Genomic DNA, 19,947 nt, shown 5'->3' on the forward strand with positions numbered 1-19,947 from the left:
ATTCATTCTTTTTTTTTGTATAAAAAATGAAAAACTAGACTACAGTATCTATGAATTTTGGTATTAGAGAAATGTACATTTGTTCAGTATAATTCTGTGATTAACGTTTCAATATTCAGCGCATTATTTTTCCATAGCCGATATTGGAAGAATAAACGATATTGCTCTTCAACAGAATTTCGATGAAAGAGTATTTCATGATTTCCTTCATTGACATATTACTTTAATCTGTTTATGTATTTGAAGCCAGGAAACGAAACAAAGCTCGAAGGTACCCCAAGGAGCTTGTAATTGTGTGGGATGAGCACATCTGGGTTAATTCTCTCTGGGTTGTCTGCATGGTGACTGAAATATAGGCTTGCAGGCAGACTATTGCAGTTGAAAAACACGGCCTTGCATCACCTCTCCCTATTCATAGCGTTTCCAACTAAATTATTCATATTTTTGTGAATTTTATTTTGTGAAAGTGCATGTGTTTTAAATGTTTCATGTGCTAAATTCATGTGGTTTAAACATGTATCGAAAAAGATTCTAGCTGAAAATATGAGATGTTTATTTGTTTTTCTCTATATAATTTTGGAGTGTGGGGACAGGTCTCTGTGGTCCCTGGAACAGGAAATGGTTGGTAACCAGATTTTGAAAATAACCCTTTCTCCAACAGCCCACCTCTGTCTTTAGCTGTGAGCAGTGGCAGCTCATTGATGATGCGTGACTCATTCATTGCTCATTATCAGCCCACGCTCACTCTGACTCTTCCGACACGAGCTCTCCTGCTTTGGATCTGAGAGGGGGGTTGTAGAGGGCGGGGAAACTGCAACGATGAAGCATAAGCAGCCTCCTGCCTCACTGTGATTGGCCAGTGCGATCCATCTAATCTGTTGTGACTACTCCTCTTTCCCCTCACTCTGGTAATGCTGGCAGCATCCATCCACAGTACACACTGTGCTGTCTCTGTTCCAGAGAGAATATATCAGTTCTGCACAGGGAGGAGAGGATTAACACAACATCAGCTCATCTGCGTACACATTCAGGGAACAAATGAGCACCCAAGGCTTCTTCTCTTTTCTATCCAACTCCAACCATCACAGGACTTGAGACTCTCATCGTTGGAGCATTGTTCATCCAATTCTTACTGTGGTGAGAGGATTTAAAGGAGGACACATTCTTTTGCGTATTGGATTTTGCGATTTGTGTGTGCTGTTTTTGTTCACTTAGTTGAGAATTGTCCAATTGGAACAATGCAATTAATATTACATAGTTTAAACTAGCTCTAAGCATCCAGTTTTTTCCAGGGGGCCTCTAACTTTTTGGACGGCGCTAGAAGGTTTGCTGCTTGTTCATCTGATTTGTCCAACCTGAGTGTCAGAATGCCATCCAGGGAGTCTTACGAGGTCCAGAAGGGAGAGAAGTCCCTGGTGCAGAAGGCCAAGCAGGAGGCCAACCAGCAGGACATACTGGCAGCTGCTCTGGGGATGAGGATCTCAGGACCCCAGAAACCTCCAGCCACAATCTGGCAGCCTCTCAAACTGTTTGCCTATTCACAGCTCAACTCGCTGGTCCGCAAAGCCACGCTGAAGGACAGCAGCCTGCCGCACAAGTACGAAAAAGTCCACAACTTCAAGGTGAGACAGATCGCCACAGGAACAGTAGTTCTGTTGCACCTCTTCATGCCATTCCACTCTAAAATATGGCTTGTATTTCAGCATGTTGTAGACAGGCGGTGTTTTTTTGTAGTATGCTGCTGTGGTGGCAGTTGGCCTCCAGAAGGTCTGTTTGGGGGGTTATGGGGCGAGAGAAAGCCTGAGAAAACAGGACTGTTTTTGGATCTGTCCACTGAGTGTTTTTCAAAAGGAAATCTGTTGGGCGGCCTGTAGTCCACTGTTGTTGGTTCGGGTACCAGATGGGGAGATTAGGCGATGGAAAGGGGGGGTCAGTGGAGGAGTGGTATCCCCATTAGGCTCCAGTCAGCAGGCTTAGCCCCTGCTCTGCTCTGACTGTTTGGGTTAGTTAATGAAGTTGGGAGCTGGGGGAAAAACATTCCCTCAAAGGTTCTAGAACTGCTGACACTTACAGGACTCCTGCTTCCCTCTTTCCTTATTTATTTATTACTCTGCCATGCAGTCCATGCTGAATGCGCCATTAAATAATTTTAAGGGTCTGTCACACATTGAACTGTTTCAAGATCCCTTCACAACAGGAAGCAGTCTGGGCTGACATGGTTAGGGTGTAATAGTTATTGACAGAGCATTAAAATGAATAATCATCCTAAACCTTCTGTACAGCCAAGATATCTCTTTGAAGTTATGATTACAAAATATGATTTAAAAAAATGAACATTGGAGACAAATTTAACCAGATAGGCCAGACATAACAACCAGTGCTAAGTTCCACACACACACACACACACACACACACACACACACACACACACACACACACACACACACACACACACAAAAAAAACATGTTTTATTGTCACGTACACCAGATAGGTGCAGTGAAATGTGTTGTTTTACAAGGTCTGCCATAGTAGTATGGCGCCCTGGAGCAAATTATGCTTAAGCGCCTTGCTCAAGGGCACATCGACAGATTTTTCACCTTGTCGGCTCAGTTATTCCAACCAAATAGAGTAAGGTTTCCTTTCCCTGTAAACCATGAATCACAAAAGAGATTCTAACTGTCCTGCAAATAGTATAGTCTGATGAACTCACAGTTCATCAGACTTGATACCATCTTCTCTATTGCATACCGTGGCGGATTGTTTTACTGCTGATCTTCTCATGCTTTCCCTGCTCCCAGAGTGAGTTCACACAGTGTATTGTTGATGGCGCTAGTATTCTCACCTTATATCAAAGGGGCCATTATTGCCTCCGTCGTGTAGGAAAACACCTCAGAGGGTGGCAGCACTGCCTCCTGCCCAGAGGTCTGGACCAGGCACTCCTGATTGGCTGAGCTGTTGTTATGTTGCCTGGCGGAGTGGGAGCTCCCTTCCCTGCGTGAGAATCCTTTAACCGTTGCCGTAGCACATTTCCATGACAACATGCCCCCTCACACTGGCACAGGGTCAACGGTGCCCACCCATCCTCCCCCGTTCTGCATCACCATCACATCACCACCACCACTATTCAGCCTGGCCACTCATTAATGGGTAGCATGGACTAGACATCCTGTCTGATTTGACTGGGCTCTAAACGCCCCTAATCTACAACACACACACAGAGATAATCCCTTTATTTAACTAGTTTAAGACGCTGGCATTGTGGTTTTCTCCAGGGCAACCTGGGGAAGGTATGGTACCTGTGCAGTACATGACTGCAGCTTCTGACTGCCAGCTCTCTCTCTCTCTCTCGCGGTCTCTCTCTCTTACTATCCTCCAGGTCCACACGTTCCGGGGACCTCACTGGTGTGAATACTGTGCCAACTTCATGTGGGGGCTGAAGGCTCAGGGAGTCAAGTGTGCAGGTACGTACTGTGCTATACTTAACAGTAGACAGCCACTAAACAGCTGCTGCTCCTGGCTGCTCTTTTCTTAACAACACGCTGTTCTCTATTTATGTAATGGACTTTTATGTTCTCACCCCAGTATGTGGGTAACCTGTTTTTTAATGTGAGTGTTTGTAAGTATGTGTCCTATTGCGTCCCGTAATCTAAAATCCCACCATGTGTTGGGAATAGATTAGAGGAGTTGTATAATAGAGTGAAATAAGAACTCAACATCAAGCATTTACTCAGTGTGATGTAATCCATACTCCCACTAATGTGAAAGCTATGTTCTAAGAGCAGATTGTGTGTTACTGTACTAATGAATGAGAGGTCAAGTTGATGAGTCTGCTTATAGCTACTATTCCACTGTTCAAATGACAAGCTATAATGAAAATTCCCATATTCTCACGTAATGTTCAAAGCAGTTGTTTTCCACTCAACGTCAGACTAATCGTGTACTTATATGCACTCTATATGCACTCTATATGCACTCTATATCCTGTCATATTGATCAGTCCATTATCATAATGTACAGTGGCGTTCGGACTCAGACTGTCTCTCGCCCTCTCTCCCTTCTCTCTCTCTCTCTCTCTCTGCTCCAGTTGCAGGGGAAGTGGGGGGTTGAGAATGCCTCTGTGGATTCATGCGGAAATACTCACTTGATGGTCTCTGAATAGATTCACAATGTTCTAACACGTGTACGTCTAGGCCTATTTATCCAATCAGGGCTGATATTACTAGTTGAGTGATTTTGCTGCCTTTCGAACAATAACCAGTAGCTGATGTTTTGGAGCCATTTACAAGATGTACAGTATAGTCATGAGATTCCTTTGTTCCCAGCTAAGTGTTTTAAAAATGTTTTTTGAATGTATTATTGTGATTTTATATAATTTTTATTATCACAGGATAATTAGGTAACAAGCCATTTTATACAGCTAGGATAACATAAAAATGTGGTATAATTGTGGCATCCAATGAATGTCGTATGTCAAAAATGGGATCATATTTCTGCGGTGAATGCATGCTTTGCCATTGTGAAGGTCTCTAAAAAGGATGAACTAATTAGCTTGAGAGCAAAGGTTTTTGGATCACACCACCCTTACAAAAAAGAAAACATGACAAATTTGCAGTTTCACGTGTAAAAAATCGTACTTTTCACATGTGAAATCGCACTTTCACATATGAAACACAGTATCTGTTTTCACATGTTGAGCTTAAACTTCCTTCATTTGTGAAACCATATTTCCATATGTATTACATTTAGAGTTCACTTGTCAACACCACCTTTTATTAACATGTGAGGAGAATTACATGTTTTCGCCTTACATGTGAATTGCAGTTTCGCATGAAATTTGTGGTTTCACACGTTAACTTTCACATGGAAATTGGATATGTAGTTTCACATGTGAAAAACAACCACATGTAAAAATCGAATTTGCAGTTTCATATGTGAAAAACTTTCACGTGATTGATTCACATGTAAGAAAACTTGATATTTACTCCAATGTTTGTATGCAAAAGTAAATGTAAACAAACATGTTTAAAACAAAAATGTTGATATCATGGATGGTTATTCCATGCATTCTTAGCGTAATCTATGGATTTAAGAGTGGTTGCATTTCTCCAGCCCCATCCCTCTGCTTTTTACCGAAACTGTGGCGGGGATACACTTTGTTAATGTTTAAATTAAAGATTGCGGCTTAAAACACCTTCAATAGAGTAATAGTGTTATTATATGGTGTAATCCTCTATTAAGTGAGTTACTTTTGCGCCATTAATATCAAGCAAAACTTCTGAAGTCGAGAACAACATTCTTCGAATTGCCAAGAAAAATAATGATACTGAAAGCAAAACATAAACCCGAAAGTATTAATAGCAAAACCAAATATTGCAAGGAAATACTTTTTAAATGTGAGGGGAAAAAAACGTATTCAGTGATAAAAAAATAAATAATAATAATAATGATAATGATAACGCAATTAAATATAACGCCTCCCTCTTTTCTGCAATTTTTTGTTGTCACCCTGGCCTTTGCTTTCCATGCCTTTTTGAAGTTTTGTCACATTCATTCCAGCAATATATCACCCTGCATCCCACTTCTAGTTTGCCTCTGAAGCTAAGCAGGGTTGGTTCTGGTTGGTCCCTAGATGAGAGACCAGATGTAGCTGGAGGTGGTGAACATAATCATGTGAAAAATAATGAAATGTGGGGAGAAAACAAGTGAGAAATTCACGTGTCCAAAAACCACGTGAATGATTTCACATGTACAAAATATCCGAAATGATAAAAAATTATCATGTTTTTATCATTGTTTTTTGATAAACAGAAGTCCCCAGGTGTTGATAATGAGGTATTAACGTGGACTGATGTGTGTGTTTAATATATTATTGATGTGTCACAGTGAGCCACACATATGTCTGTGGAAGCTGAGCCATGAATAATTTATGCGCTGCCTTAGAAAGCAGATGACAATCGAATGAAAAGCGCCTATTTTTGGAGATTCTCTGTAGACTTTTTTTTACATTCCTTCAGACAAAACCCATGGCGACCAGAATCTAGGACAGTGAAGTCTTATGCGATGTTTGAATTTAGCATTCCAAAAATGTGCTCCCCCTTTCTTTCTGTATGTGTTTTTGGGCAAGTGCCAGGAAGCCAGATCCTGCCAGTGCTTGTTGTACCACATTTCCTCATCAGAGGACGCCCCCCAGTCTCATACCATCATGCCCATGAAGAAAACAAAGTTCGGGGCTCTGAGCTCTGAGCGCTGGGAAGGAACTCCATTTCCTCCCGCATTAAAAACCAGAGAGCTCGGTTACACAGCCCATTCTCTATTCATCCCCATTCTATGCAACTACGATGGTGCCGAAGGGGAGGGCTGCCGTCTTATCGGCTCTTAACCAATCATGCTATTTTGTTTGTTTTTTCGTGTTGTTCGTAACTTGTTTTGTACATAATGTTGCTGCTACCGTCTCTTATGACCAAAAATCAGAACTGCGAATGCTCACCTCAAACTGGACGAAGAGTTCTTCTTCAATGAGTCGGACGGGAGGGATATAATACAGACACCCGACCAAGCCCAGATCCCCGTTATTCGCTGGAGAAGGAAACGCAGATTTCGCGGAAAGAGATCAGGGTGCCTTGCGAGGATCAGGCGACGAGTGGCTAATCTGCCATTGCCTTCCGTCCTGCTAGCTAATGTTCAATCGCTGGAAAACAAATGGGACGAGCTGAAAGCATGTATATCCTACCAACGGGACATTAAAAACTGTAATATCTTATGTTTCACCGAGTTGTGGCTGAGCGACGAGATTAAGAACAAACAGCTGGCGGGTTATACACCCCATCGGCAGGACAGAACAGCAGTCTCTGGTAAGACACGGGGCGGGGGCCTATGCATATATGTGAACAACAGCTGGAGGTCTCAATGGTTTTGCTCGCCTGAGGTAGAGTATCTCATGATAAGCTGTAGGCCACACTCTACCTAGAGAGTCTTCATCTGTATTGGCACTAAAACCGCGCTCAATGAGCTGTATACAGCCATAAGCAAACAGGAAAACGCTCATCCAAAGGCAGCGCTCCAAGTGGCCGAGGACTTTAACCTGTTAGGCCGCCCCATCCCGGATCCGGGATTGTGACTACAGCCTCAAGCTCATTACCATAACGCAACATTAGCGATTTCTGAAAATTGCAAAATAAATTAAATAAATATGCCTGTCCTCAAGCTTATCCTTTTCTTAACAATCCTGTCGTCTCAGATTTTCAAAATATGCTTTAGAACCAGAGAAAATCAATAATTTGTGTAAGAGTGGTGATAGCTAGCGTAGCATTTAGCGTTAGCATTTAGCACGCAACATTCACAAAAACCAGCAAAGGGATCAAATAAAATAATTTACCTTTGAAGAACTTCAGATGTTTCAATGAGGAGACTCTCAGTTACATAGCAGATGTCCAGTTTTTCCTGAAAGATGCTTGTGTAGGACACAACGTTCCGTTTTGTTACTATGCATTTGGCTACCGAAACTAACCGAAAATTCAGTCACCTAAACGTCGAACTTTTTCCGAATTAACTCCATAATATCGACTGAAACATGGAAAACGTTGTTTGAATCAATCCTCAAGGTGTTTGGTCATATATCTCTTCATTGAAATGCCAGTCCTAGACACGTGCATTCTTCTCTGATTCGGATGGAAAAATACTGGGACCTGACTTTTGCGCACCAATTTCCACGCAGACACCATGCGGGACACTTGGTAATTGTAGGCTCTTATGGCCAATCTTCCAATGATATGCCTACAAATACGTCACAATGCTGCAGACACCTGGGGGAAACGATAGGAAGTGTCCGTTGATTCCTGTGCCATTCACAGCCATATAAGGAGATCATGGAAAACGTGCCTTCAAAAATCCTGTTGATTTCCTGGTCACTCAAACATCTTGGTTTTGCCTGTAGATATTGTTCTATGGCACTCACAGTGAAAATCTTTGCAGTTCTGGAAACGTCAGAGTGTCTTCTTTCCAAAACTATCAATTCCAAGCATAGTCGAGCATCTTTTCGTGACAAAATATCGCGCTAAAAACGGGCACGTCTTTTTATCCAAAAATGAAATACTGCCCCTAGAGTTCTAACAGGTTAATGCAGAGAAACTTAAATCAGTTTTACCTCATTTCTATCAGCATGTTAAATGTGCAACCAGAGGAAAAACTAATTCTCGACCACCTTTACTCCACACACAGAGACACGTACAAAGCTCTCCCTTGCTCTCCATTTGGCAAATGATTCCTGCTTACAAGAAAAAATTCAAGCCGGAAGCACCAGTGACTCGGTCTATAAAAAAGTGGTCAGATGAAGCAGATGCTAAACTACAGGACTGCTTTGCTAGCACAGACTGGAATATGCTCCGGGATTCTTCCGATGGCTTTGATGAGTACACCACATCAGTCACTGGCTTCATCAATAAGTGCATCGATGACGTCGTCCACACAGTGACTGTACGTACAGTACATACCCCAACCAGAAGCCATGGATTACAGGCAACATTCGCACTGAGCTAAATCGGAGAGCTGCTGCTTTCAAGGAGCGGGACTCTAACCCGGAAGCATATAAGAAATCCCGCGATGCCCTTCGACGAACCATCAAACAGGCAAAACATCAATACAGGACTAAGATTGAGTCACACAGGCTCTGACGCTCGTCAGATGTGGCAGGGCTTGCAAACTATTACAGACTACAAAGGGAAGCACAGCCGAGAGCTGCCCAGTGACACAAGCCTTCCTACCAGACGAGCTAAATTACTTCTCTGCTCGCTTCGAGGCAAGTAAGACTGAAACATGTATGAGTGCATCAGCTGTTCCCGGACGACTATATGATCACACTTTCCGCAGCCGATGTGAGTAAGACCTTCAAACAGGTCAACATTCACAAGGCCGCAGGGCTAGGCGGATTACCAAGAAGTGTACTCTGAGCATGCGCTGACCAACTGGCAAGTGTCTTGACTGACAGTTTCAACCTCTCTCTGTCTGAGTCTGTAATACCAACATGTTTCAAGCAGACCACCATAGTCCTTGTGCCCAAGAATACTAAGGTAACCTGCCTAAATGACTACCGACCGACCTGTAGGACTCACGTCTGTAGCCATGACATGCTTTGAAAGGCTGGTCATGGCTCACATCAACATCATGATCCCAGAAACCCTAGACCTACTCTAATTTGCACACCGCACCAACAGATCCACAGATGATGCAATCTCTATTGCACTCAACACTGCCCTTTCCCACATGGACAAAAGGAACACCTATGTGAGAATGCTATTCATTGACTACAGCTCCGTGTTCAACACCATAGTGCTATCAAAGCTCAACACTAAGCTAAGGACCATAGGACTAAACACCTCTCTCTCCAACTAGATTCTAGACTTCCTGACGGGCTGCCCCGAGGTGGTAAGGGTAGGTAACAACACATCCGCCATGCTGATCCTCAACACGAGGGCCCCTCAGGGGTGCGTGCTCAGCCCCCTCCTGTACTCCCTGTTCACTCATGACTGCACGGCCAGGCACGACTCCAACACCATCATTAAGTTTTTTGATGACACAACAGTGGTAGGCCTGATCACCGACAACGATGAGACAGCCTCTATAGGGAGGGGGTCAGAGACCTGACCGTGTGGTGCAAGGACAACAACCTCTCCCTCAACATGATCAAGACAAAGGAGATGATTGTGGACTACAGGAAAAGGAGGACCAAGCACACCCCCATGGCGTCCACATCACCAAAAAACTAACATGGTCCAATCACACCAAGACAGTCGTGAAGAGGGCACGACAAAACCTATTCCCCCTCAGGAGACTGAAAAGATTTGGCATGGGTCCTCATATCCTCAAAAGGTTTTACAGCTGCACCATCGAGAACATCCTGACGGGTTGCATTACTACCTGGTACGGCAACTGCTCCGCCTCCGACCGCAAGGCACTACAGAGGTTAGTGCGTACGGCCCAGTACATCACCGTGCCCAGTACATCACCAAGCTTCCTGCCATCCAGGACCTCTATACCAGGCGGTGTCAGAGGAAGGCCCTAAAAATTGTCAAAGACTCCAGCCACCCTAGCCATAGACTGTTCTTTCTGCTACCTCATGGCAAGCTGTACCGGAAGCACCAAGTCTATTTCTAAGAGGCTCCTAAATAGCTTCTACCCCCAAGCCATTAGATTCCTGAACAGGTAATCAAATGGTTACCCAGACTATTTGCATTGCCCCCCCCAGAACGCTGCTGCTACTCTCAGTTATTATTTTTGCATTGTCACTTTAATAACTCTACATACATGTACATATTACCTCAATTACCTCGACACCGGTGCCCCCACACATTGACATTGACTCTGTACCGGTACCCCCTGTATATAGCCTCGCTATTGTTATTTACTGCTGCTCTTACTTTAAAAAATATATATATTTTAGTTTTTTTCTTAAAACTGCATTGTTGGTTAAGGGCTTGTAAGTTAGCATTTCACTGTAAGGTGAAATGCTAACACCTGTTGTATTCGGCGCATGTGACACACAATTTGATTTGATGCTGGAGAGCTACATATATTATTATATATGCTGCTGCCATTAGAGATGGTGTATTATGCTGCTGCCATTAGAGATGGTGTATTATGCTGCTGCCATTAGAGATGGTGTATTATGCTGCTGCCATTAGAGATGGTGTATTATACTGCTGCCGTTAGAGATGGTGTATCATGCTGCTGCCATTAGAGATGGTGTATTATGCTGCTGCCATTAGAGATGGTGTATTATGCTGCTGCCATTAGAGATGGTGTATTATGCTGCTGCCATTAGAGATGGTGTATTATGCTGCTGCCATTAGAGATGGTGTATTATGCTGCTGCCATTAGAGATGGTGTATTATGCTGCTGCCATTAGAGATGGTGTATTATGCTGCTGCCATTAGAGATGGTGTATCATGCTGCTGCCATTAGAGATGGTGTATCATGCTGCTGCCATTAGAGATGGTGTATCATGCTGCTGCCGTTAGAGATGGTGTATTATACTGCTGCCGTTAGAGATGGTGTATTATACTGCTGCCGTTAGAGATGGTGTATCATGCAGCTGCCATTAGAGATGGTGTATTATACTGCTGCCGTTAGAGATGGTGTATTATACTGCTGCCGTTAGAGATGGTGTATTATACTGCTGCCGTTAGAGATGGTGTATCATGCTGCTGCCATTAGAGATGGTGTATTATACTGCTGCCGTTAGAGATGGCGTATTATGCTGCTGCCGTTAGAGATGGTGTATCATGCTGCTGCCATTAGAGATGGTGTATTATGCAGCTGCTGTTAGAGATGGAGTATTATGCAGCTGCCGTTAGAGATGGTGTATTATGCTGCTGCCGTTAGAGATGGTGTATCATGCTGCTGCCATTAGAGATGGTGTATTATGCAGCTGCCATTAGAGATGGTGTATTATGCTGCTGCCGTTAGAGATGGTGTATTATGCTGCTGCCGTTAGAGATGGTGTATTATGCTGTGGCATTAGAGATGGTGAGATAGAGAACCATTGGGGATCCCAGGCACGGTAAAGGTTAAACTACATGATAATGTGTTGATTGGCTACCAGCGGGACTGGACCCTTACCTCTTTCCCCACCTCCAGTGTCAAACCCTTTTAGCCATATCAGAGCAGAGCTTATCCTCACTGGAGTGTCTTCTCCTCGCCATGGCAACAGAGCTGACAGTGCAGTAAAGCAGTGTCTTTCTGCAGGCTCCTAGGCTCCCTTGGGGCTCTCCCACCACATCATTGTGTGTGTGTGTGCGTGCGTGCATGCTCACATGCACAACACCAGTTCAGCAGACCTGTGCCTGGTGAGAGGCTGCCCTCTATTACACTGCTTGTCTCATACCCTTAAGAGAATCATCTCTTAAACGTAATTACATTTATGCATCAATGCACATTAATAAAGCCTGGTGAAATTTCTCTGAGGGCCCATATTAATCAAAATATTTATATTTATACCAGTAGATCATAGTCTTTTTGTGATTTTTTTATTATTGATATTTGAGGAGCAAAATTGATGACATATTTCCTCTGAATCTAGGTCTGATGTTGCCCGCCGCGGCTGAATTTCTGCCTGCACGGCCATTGTGTGCGAGCCCAGATTCTGGGGGAGAATGGAGCATGCATGCCTGACTCTCCCTCCTCCAGGCCACGTTGTTTTCAGTGGCCTCTAATTCCTTCTAAGAGCGTCTGTTACAAAGCGGAGCAGGAGTCGCTCTGCGTCTGTTCTCTGTAGGCTGCTGTGCTGTGCTCAGTGTGCTGTGCTCCCTACAAGCTGATATCTGCTCTGATTCTGAGGCAGGCAGTTGCACCTCAGGCCCCAATCACTAGGACTGAAGACCAAAGCAGCGTGAGATGCTCATTAAAACTACATATTCACTGCTTAGAAGAGCATAAATGAGGAGCATGTTGAGCTACAAATTATTTGTGTGTGTAAAAATGACAAAACAAACCAAGCTACATAGGAAAATCAAGAATACATTTGGTAGTTATAAGATCAAACTTTGTGGAATTTGTTATGAATTATTTTTATGCATGAATGGCACACTGTCTGAATGAGGGATTGTTTGTGGACCTGTGTTCCACTCCGGTGCTCAAGGTGACTCCATTAACACCCCTGGCAGCTGACCAGTGAGTGAAGTCAACAGCTCGGACAGAATTCTCCAGTCGTCCAATGACATGCCGACGGCAAATATTGATCAAGAAGATGTAGGCCTTAGCAAGCAAAAACAAAACAAGCCAGTCAACTAAAATGAAATGAGCAATTTGGGGGATGCAGGCTAATCATGTTGGTACACTTCAATGCTCAATCAGGTCTATTATCTCCCTGGAAGATAGTATCATTGGAAGATCTCCCTCTTAGGTTGTCCAGCCTGACTCTCCTCTTCCTCTTTTCTTTCAGATTGTGGTTTGAACGTCCACAAGCAGTGCTCCACTATGGTGCCCCGCAACTGCGTGCCAGACCTGAAACACGTCAAGAAAGTGTACAGCTGTGAGCTAACAACTCTGGTGAAAGCTCACAACACCAAGCGACCCATGGTAGTGGACATGTGCATACAGGAAATTGAATCAAGAGGTGAGCAGAAGATAGATGGCCATGGCTCTATTAAAATACTTGGAAATGACACCGTTCACTCCCTCTTTCCTTTTCAGGAAATGTTATATTTTGAGAATTGTAATGGAATTGTAAATGTAATGTGATGGACTTGCACACAAACCCAATTCGGTGTAGGGAGTAGAAGGTGAAGGACTAATGATTGTAACGTTGGTCCTATCCATTGATATGACTTGGAGAGCTGGTGGGAGGCCTGGTAATTGTACATGTGTAATGGAGAATAGTTTACTGTGTTGCTGCTGCCTCAGTTGATTGCATTCCAGTTGAATCACTCAACGGTGTAAAACCCTCATTTCTACCTCATTGTCTAGCCCGGTAATCTACGTCTGTAACTAATGCTATGTTTGATTTATGTCTTTATTATTTTGTCCAATGGTGCGGAAAACTATTTGCATCTGCCCATGTTATTCCCTGTGTGCTATTGTAGACATTCTTAATTTCTCATGCATATTGAAGAGCTGTTAATGACATTCTCTATGTTGCCCAAGGTGACCGCTGAAGGTGAATTTGCCTCTATTTATTTTGCTCTTGGATGCCCACTTCAGTCCTATGTTGTGTTATGGAAATGCAGAATTGTTCATTAATCCCCCTCTATCCCTCTGTCATAGGTCTGAAGTCTGAAGGGCTCTACAGGATGTCTGGATTCAGCGATTCAGTCGAAGATGTCAAGTCGGCATTTGACAGAGGTGCGTCTTCTTTTGACACCCCTATCCTTCTGTTCGGGTGTTAACAAACCCCTCGGGTGCCTCTCACAGTAGCGTGCTTGTCAGCTCTTAGCGCCTCCATGTGTGCTCAATGTGATGGTTTACATTGAATTAATCTTTGAGTTAAACAATGAGATGTGTTTGCATATTTGTGATCAATGGGAAAGTGACACATTTGTGGAGTGATTCATCTCCATCTGGAGAGCATGGCTCATCCTGACACGGTCCACTCACAGGATTTACAGATAGGGCCATGGGCCAGCTCTGGGGATGGCAAATTATTGGACTAGTCCAAAGGCTGTAGCTGACCGAAATGTAATTCACCGTAGTATTAAACCTCCAACTTCATTTATCTACTCCAGTTAAAGAGGTAGTTAGCCTGCCTCGTTCTCTGCCCAGTGCAGAGTGAGTTTAGAAATGGATTGAGGGCAACCCTGGAGCTATGGGCTGAACCTTAGCTAGACCAGTGTATGGGAGATCACCTATGACAAGCGTGTCATTCCAGCTCACAACACTGTGATATGTAGACCCTCAGAATTAGGCCATGGCCTGCTCTGGATTCTGTGTCGGACTCAGGAACAGTCGGAGGAAAGCAGGCCAGGCGAGTCAAAGCAGAGGACCAGCCTCGATTTCATCCCCCACGGTGACACAATCCCTTTAGTCCTCAACTTACACTACACCACAAGCACACCATGCTGATTGAACTCAATTTCCTTGAGTTCAATCAGCAAGACGAATGTAATGCAATGTCTTATGCACATCCAGACAGTTCTTCCCTCTTTTCTAACAAATGTGTTATATCTCTTCACAGATGGTGAGAAGACAGACATCTCTGCAAACGCTTATGAAGATATCAACATCATCACGGGAGCACTTAAACTGTACCTCAGGGATTTACCCATTCCTGTCATCTCATACGATGCCTACCCCAGGTTCATTGAGGTTGCAAGTGAGTTCAACAAAAGCAGCTTTTTCCTCTTCTCTGCTGGTTAAAACCATGCATAATTGTTTTAGTCACGCACCAGCACCACGGATAATGTACCATGCAAGAAGAACTACCATTGATGTGCCTTTTCATATATGTGGTTAAATTATGTAAATCCCTCAACATTAAAGCCATGATGCATTATGGAAGCATTCAGTGAAAATGTATTCAGGTCTTCCTTTTTGCTCTGTGAGTGTTCAGAAATGATTCTGCAAAATAGATCGTGATGTTTTTTAGTTTTCATTGTTGTGCTTTACTGAATTTCCACTATTTATGTATCGTTATTACCAATCCTGGGCATTCAGTGGAGAATGTAATGTACTTTCATGCAGTCCACATAAAATGAGCATCAGATGCTTCTCTCCCTTTGAAGTTCTTATGGTTCTGTTTTAGAAAATGACTCTTGTGTGGTAATCAGTTATATCGACTTGAGTGCACTCTGATGTGAAGGGGAAAACCCTTGTTCCATGTCATTTCGCCAAGCCATGACACTCACCATCTCAGATTGTTCTGAAATTCTTTCTGTAGTTAGAAACAGGTAAGATTCACATTCCTGAAACATTATTTTGTTGAAATGAAGTGTTATCTCAGAGAAATTAAGCTAATTGATTGCACTCAAATTGTCCATTTTAATTTATACGATTCAGATAATATTCAATAAATATAGTACCCAACATCCGATTTGGGCCAAACTTCTTCCTACCAATGTGTAAGACACAATGAATCCAAAATAATAGTCAAAAGCAACCCACTGATGCCCACACCCCATGCCAACCCCACCTCAACAACCAACCAACAACGGCTTGGAGTATTGCTTCTCCATACTATGAAATGTATTCTCTGTGAATCTGGTGGGTTTTTTTCATTGTTAAGAGAAATTAGTAATTGAATTCACTCGCATTATTTACCAAAAAGTAGTGTGAAAATACCAGGTTTTGACCACTAGATGCCACTGTACCTGCTATACAACCATACTCTTTTATCCAAATACTGGTCTCATTTGTTTTATTCAATAGTTCACAACATTGCCTTTGCAACTTTGGGTAGAAAACCAATAGATTTGCCTCATGATTAAAATAAATTGTGTGGTCATCCTCACAATTCAAGCCAGTCCTCCATGAAAGCAAATTAGTTTGTTCTTATTTTACGCTTTAACCTGTGTCCAGGAAATGTCCCCTTCAAAAAAGGGATTAGTTACTGTTAGACCATTCCTGGTGAACAAGCAAACCATTAGGCTACAGCAGTTCTAATGGTTTCAATTTTAAGGTCTCTAATGGTCTTCAATGGTAAAAGGCCCAAACACACACTGTATAGTGTTTTGCAATTGTAATGCAATTGGGTTGCGTTGGGTTTAATGGTTTATGTCACGAATCACAATACATATAGAGCCACAGCTTCAGCTATAAATTAAAATGGCCAATTTGGGTGCAATCAATTAGCTTAATTTCTCAGAGATCAAATTATATTTCAACAAAATAATATTTCAGGAATGCTTATCTTACCTGTTTCTAACTACAGAAACAATTTGGTGAGTTTCAAAATCGTCTTTCTTGTGCTTTTTTGAGGTGGAACAACCCACACGATAGTAAATCATTTCAGTGAGAACCATTGAGCACGGATATTTCTATGGGAGGTTTTGAGAGTGTCTTGTGAGAGTCTGTAGACAGAGAGACTGCTCTGCTTTCACCCCGTGCGTCTGTTTGCTTCTCAGAGCTGGAAGACCCAGAGAAGCAGCAAGAGGCCTTCCGTGAGGCTCTGGAACTTCTGCCTGCAGCACACAGTGAAACACTGAGGTACCTCATGGTCCATTTAAAGAGGTGAGTTATTGACACCCTCTAGCTTCTCTGCAAAATAACGTGTTTCCCTGGTGATTTGTAAGAGCATCCTTGTTTATCTGAGACATATGGTAATAATTGAATGCTCAGATTGTTAATTGCCTCTCCTTGATGTGCCTCTTCTACAGGGTAACGTTGAATGAGAAGGACAACCTGATGAATGCCGAGAACCTGGGCATTGTTTTCGGGCCCACCCTCCTGCGTGCCCCAAACCTGGATGCCATGACGGCACTCAACGACATCCGTTACCAACGGCAGGTGGTGGAGTTCCTCATAAAAAATGAAGACACCCTCTTCTGAAAACATACATCCATTCTGCTGAGATATGGAAGGAAAGAGACACTTTTTTTTGTAAAACAGCTTGATGCTGCCTAATCACTTTTTTTGTGCGAGGACTTGAATAGTAAGGCATCTTTGTATTACATTTGTTATATATCCATTTCCACTTCTAGTGGATTAGTGCTGAACCACACGTTTTCTTCCCCTGTAACGGGTGTGGATGATGATGTACCTTAAACTTGCATGTCTGTCTCCCCATTTTTGTCGGGGCTTGTGTAGAACACTGATGGACCAGACTTGGCCACGTCTTTATTTTGTATAGCTTTGTAGAAGTAACCCAGCATGTGGTAAAGATTGTGAAACATTGTTACTCTGCTATTATTTGTCCTGTAGATAGATGTACAGTACCTCCCGCCCGGTTGCCTATTAGGCAATTGTTTTTGTGAAACATTGTATACCTGGATGTGAAATAGACTACTGTATCTTCTCTGAACCTTTGTAATGATCTTTGACTGATCCTGTCTTTTTTGCCTTTTCAGCTGTTTTATATGCAAGTCTTCTTTAGGGGAAATGCAAAGCCTCTTTCAATCAGAAAACAAGTAATCAGTGTACTTTTAAATGTTCTGTTACATTTCCCGACAGTCAACTTTATTGCATTCAAACTACTACATTTGTGCAGTTAATGTTTTTTTATTGTAATATTTGTTTACTTAATTTGCTCATGTACATTTTAATTTATTAAACCTTGCTTTCTGAAAATGCACTGGTATGGCCTGAGTCATCGCAATTGTTCCAGTAACAATGAAGCTGTTGAATAAGCATTTATTGCAGTGCATGTTAATTTTAGAATATGGTACAATATGTCCAGACACCAGACATTGAAGTACATGGCATGCTACATTTGCGTGCACTTGCAAAATGACCTTGATAAAGGGGGCTGTTCCTCTCCATCTGCATATTGAAATGAACAGGCAGTGCTATAGACGGCCCAGGGCCCACATGACCGTGTGCAGCATCCCCTCAAACTATGTGTCAATCACAATGATTCGCTCTGAGATTAAAACAAAACCCACAATACCTTTAGGCACGGCCTTCTCTCCATCCAGATTTTTAATTGCTGGATACATATGCAAACATTGTCACTTGGGGTTTATGCATTTTTAGGTTTAATTAACCCACAAGCAATTTCTTTCCACACATTTTCCAAAAGCCAGTGATGTCTTATCTTCCTTACTCACGGCTCATTATAAGATCAAAGTGTACCCTTGCATTTGTGCTGCCAGTGAACTAAAGCTGTTGTTATTTTGGTTCATGTGTTTTTCCTGATTGATTCATACACTTTCCGCTGAGGGGTATACTATAAAATAGGATCAATGAGTTAGCCAGCTAACTTTAATAAGCAACCATAAAAAAACATTTGATTTTCTGATTCATTAAGAAGGCTAAACAGTCAGGTCCATAATTATTGGCAACCTTGATAAAGATGAGCAAAAATGACTGTATAAAATAAATAATACAAATACTGAGCTATATTGTTTGCAAAAAAAACAACAACATGAAATTAGAGCTCTTTGGCCATGCACACCACTGGTGGGTTTGGCGTTGAAAAATAGAAGCATATGAAGAAAAGTATCTCATACCTACAGTAAAATATGGTGTTGGTGTCTTTGATGTTAACGTCAACTTTACCAAGTAACAGGACATTTTTTGCCAAAAACCTGAGTTCCGCTGCCAGGAGGCTGACACTTGGCCGCAAGTGGATCTTCCAGCAAGACAATAACCCCAAGCACTAATCAAAATCCACAAATAAATGATTCATTGACCACAAAATCAATCTTTTACAACGGCCATTTCAGTCTCTGGACTTGAACCCCATTGAAAACCTGTGGTTTGAATTGATGAGGGCCGTCCATAAGCACAGATGAAGGACATCAAGGATCTGGAAAGATTGTGTATAGAGGAATGTTCTAAGATCCCTTACAATATGTTCTCCAATCTCATAACGCATTTTAGAAAAAGGCTCAGTGTCGTTATCCTCACAAGGGAAGGGTACTAGAGTATTGAAAACAGGGGTGCCAATAATTTTGACACCTATCTCTTTTAGCACATTATTTATTACTTGTTAAACAAATGTTCTTTCACTGAGCAATTGTATCAGTATAAAATAATATAATTTCCCAAACAATTTTTGCATTCACTATTCCTCACTATTTATATTATTTATTTTATAAAATCATTTTTGCTCATCTTTATCAAGGGTGCCAATAATTATGGACCTGACTATATATGTGTTTTGGTTGTTGAGTCAATTAGAGCATGTCCGTTTTAAGCTGAACTTTCTTTAAAAGGAAAAAGTTAATTCCAAAAATATTTAGGCAAGTTAGCATGGCTAATTCCTTGATCCTGCTTTGTAGTATACCCCTTAGGAGATCTCACTGACCATGGTTTCTTGGTGGAGAACCACAGCCATCCTGAATGACAGCATGTGAAATCCCATGATGTGAAATCCCATTAAATGCTCTGCCATTGTTCTCGTAGTGGAAACACTACGCATTTAGGCTGGATTATTAAAAACGATCCAAACGAACCTTCCCCAAGCTTTTCTGTGTTAATCACCTCATGCTTTTTTAATGCTTTCCCATTTTATACTCAAATCTTTGTGGCTACTGTATTCATGATTCAGTATGATTTATACCTGTTCAGGAACTCTTGACGTCTTTATCGCTGGGGTTTATCATTTACATTAGGTTTGAATTAATGGTGAAATAATGCAGCTCTAGTTTCGGGTTGATTGGTCGACAAAATTGTAATTTCTTGTTATTCTATTTAATTTCAGCGTTTTTATTATGCATCTCTATTAGCTGCAGCCAGTAGTCGACCAAACCAAGAAACCCATTTAAATGTTCAGACTACTGCTGTGACAATGTTATGACAGACCTATCTTCATGCAGATCAAATAGAATTTGCTAAATATACCATGGGATGGCTGATTCATA

At 42.2% G+C, this 19,947-nt stretch overlaps 1 protein-coding gene across 1 annotated transcript; it reads left to right on the plus strand.

The window, feature by feature from the left end:
- Positions 1-891: 891 nt before the first annotated feature.
- On the plus strand, positions 892-17,712 carry LOC118367054 (N-chimaerin-like). Its single transcript, XM_035750045.2, has 8 exons — positions 892-1,137; positions 1,293-1,622; positions 3,378-3,462; positions 12,936-13,109; positions 13,757-13,834; positions 14,664-14,801; positions 16,549-16,654; positions 16,801-17,712. The coding sequence occupies exons 2-8, from the start codon at positions 1,368-1,370 to the stop codon at positions 16,970-16,972; spliced, it is 1,008 nt and encodes a 335-aa protein (XP_035605938.1). The 5' UTR covers positions 892-1,137; positions 1,293-1,367; the 3' UTR covers positions 16,973-17,712.
- Positions 17,713-19,947: the final 2,235 nt, after the last annotated feature.

The sequence above is a fragment of the Oncorhynchus keta genome, chromosome 34 (assembly GCF_023373465.1).
Source record: "Oncorhynchus keta strain PuntledgeMale-10-30-2019 chromosome 34, Oket_V2, whole genome shotgun sequence".
NCBI lineage: Eukaryota > Metazoa > Chordata > Actinopteri > Salmoniformes > Salmonidae > Oncorhynchus > Oncorhynchus keta.

Coding starts and splice junctions, on each gene's coding strand:
- LOC118367054 (XM_035750045.2), top strand. CDS start 1,368: ATGCCATCCAGGGAGTCTTACGAGGTCCAGAAGGGAGAGAAGTCCCTG. Junction 3,463..12,935: donor TCAGGGAGTCAAGTGTGCAG/GTACGTACTGTG, acceptor CTTTTCTTTCAG/ATTGTGGTTTGAACGTCCAC. Junction 16,655..16,800: donor CTCATGGTCCATTTAAAGAG/GTGAGTTATTGA, acceptor CCTCTTCTACAG/GGTAACGTTGAATGAGAAGG.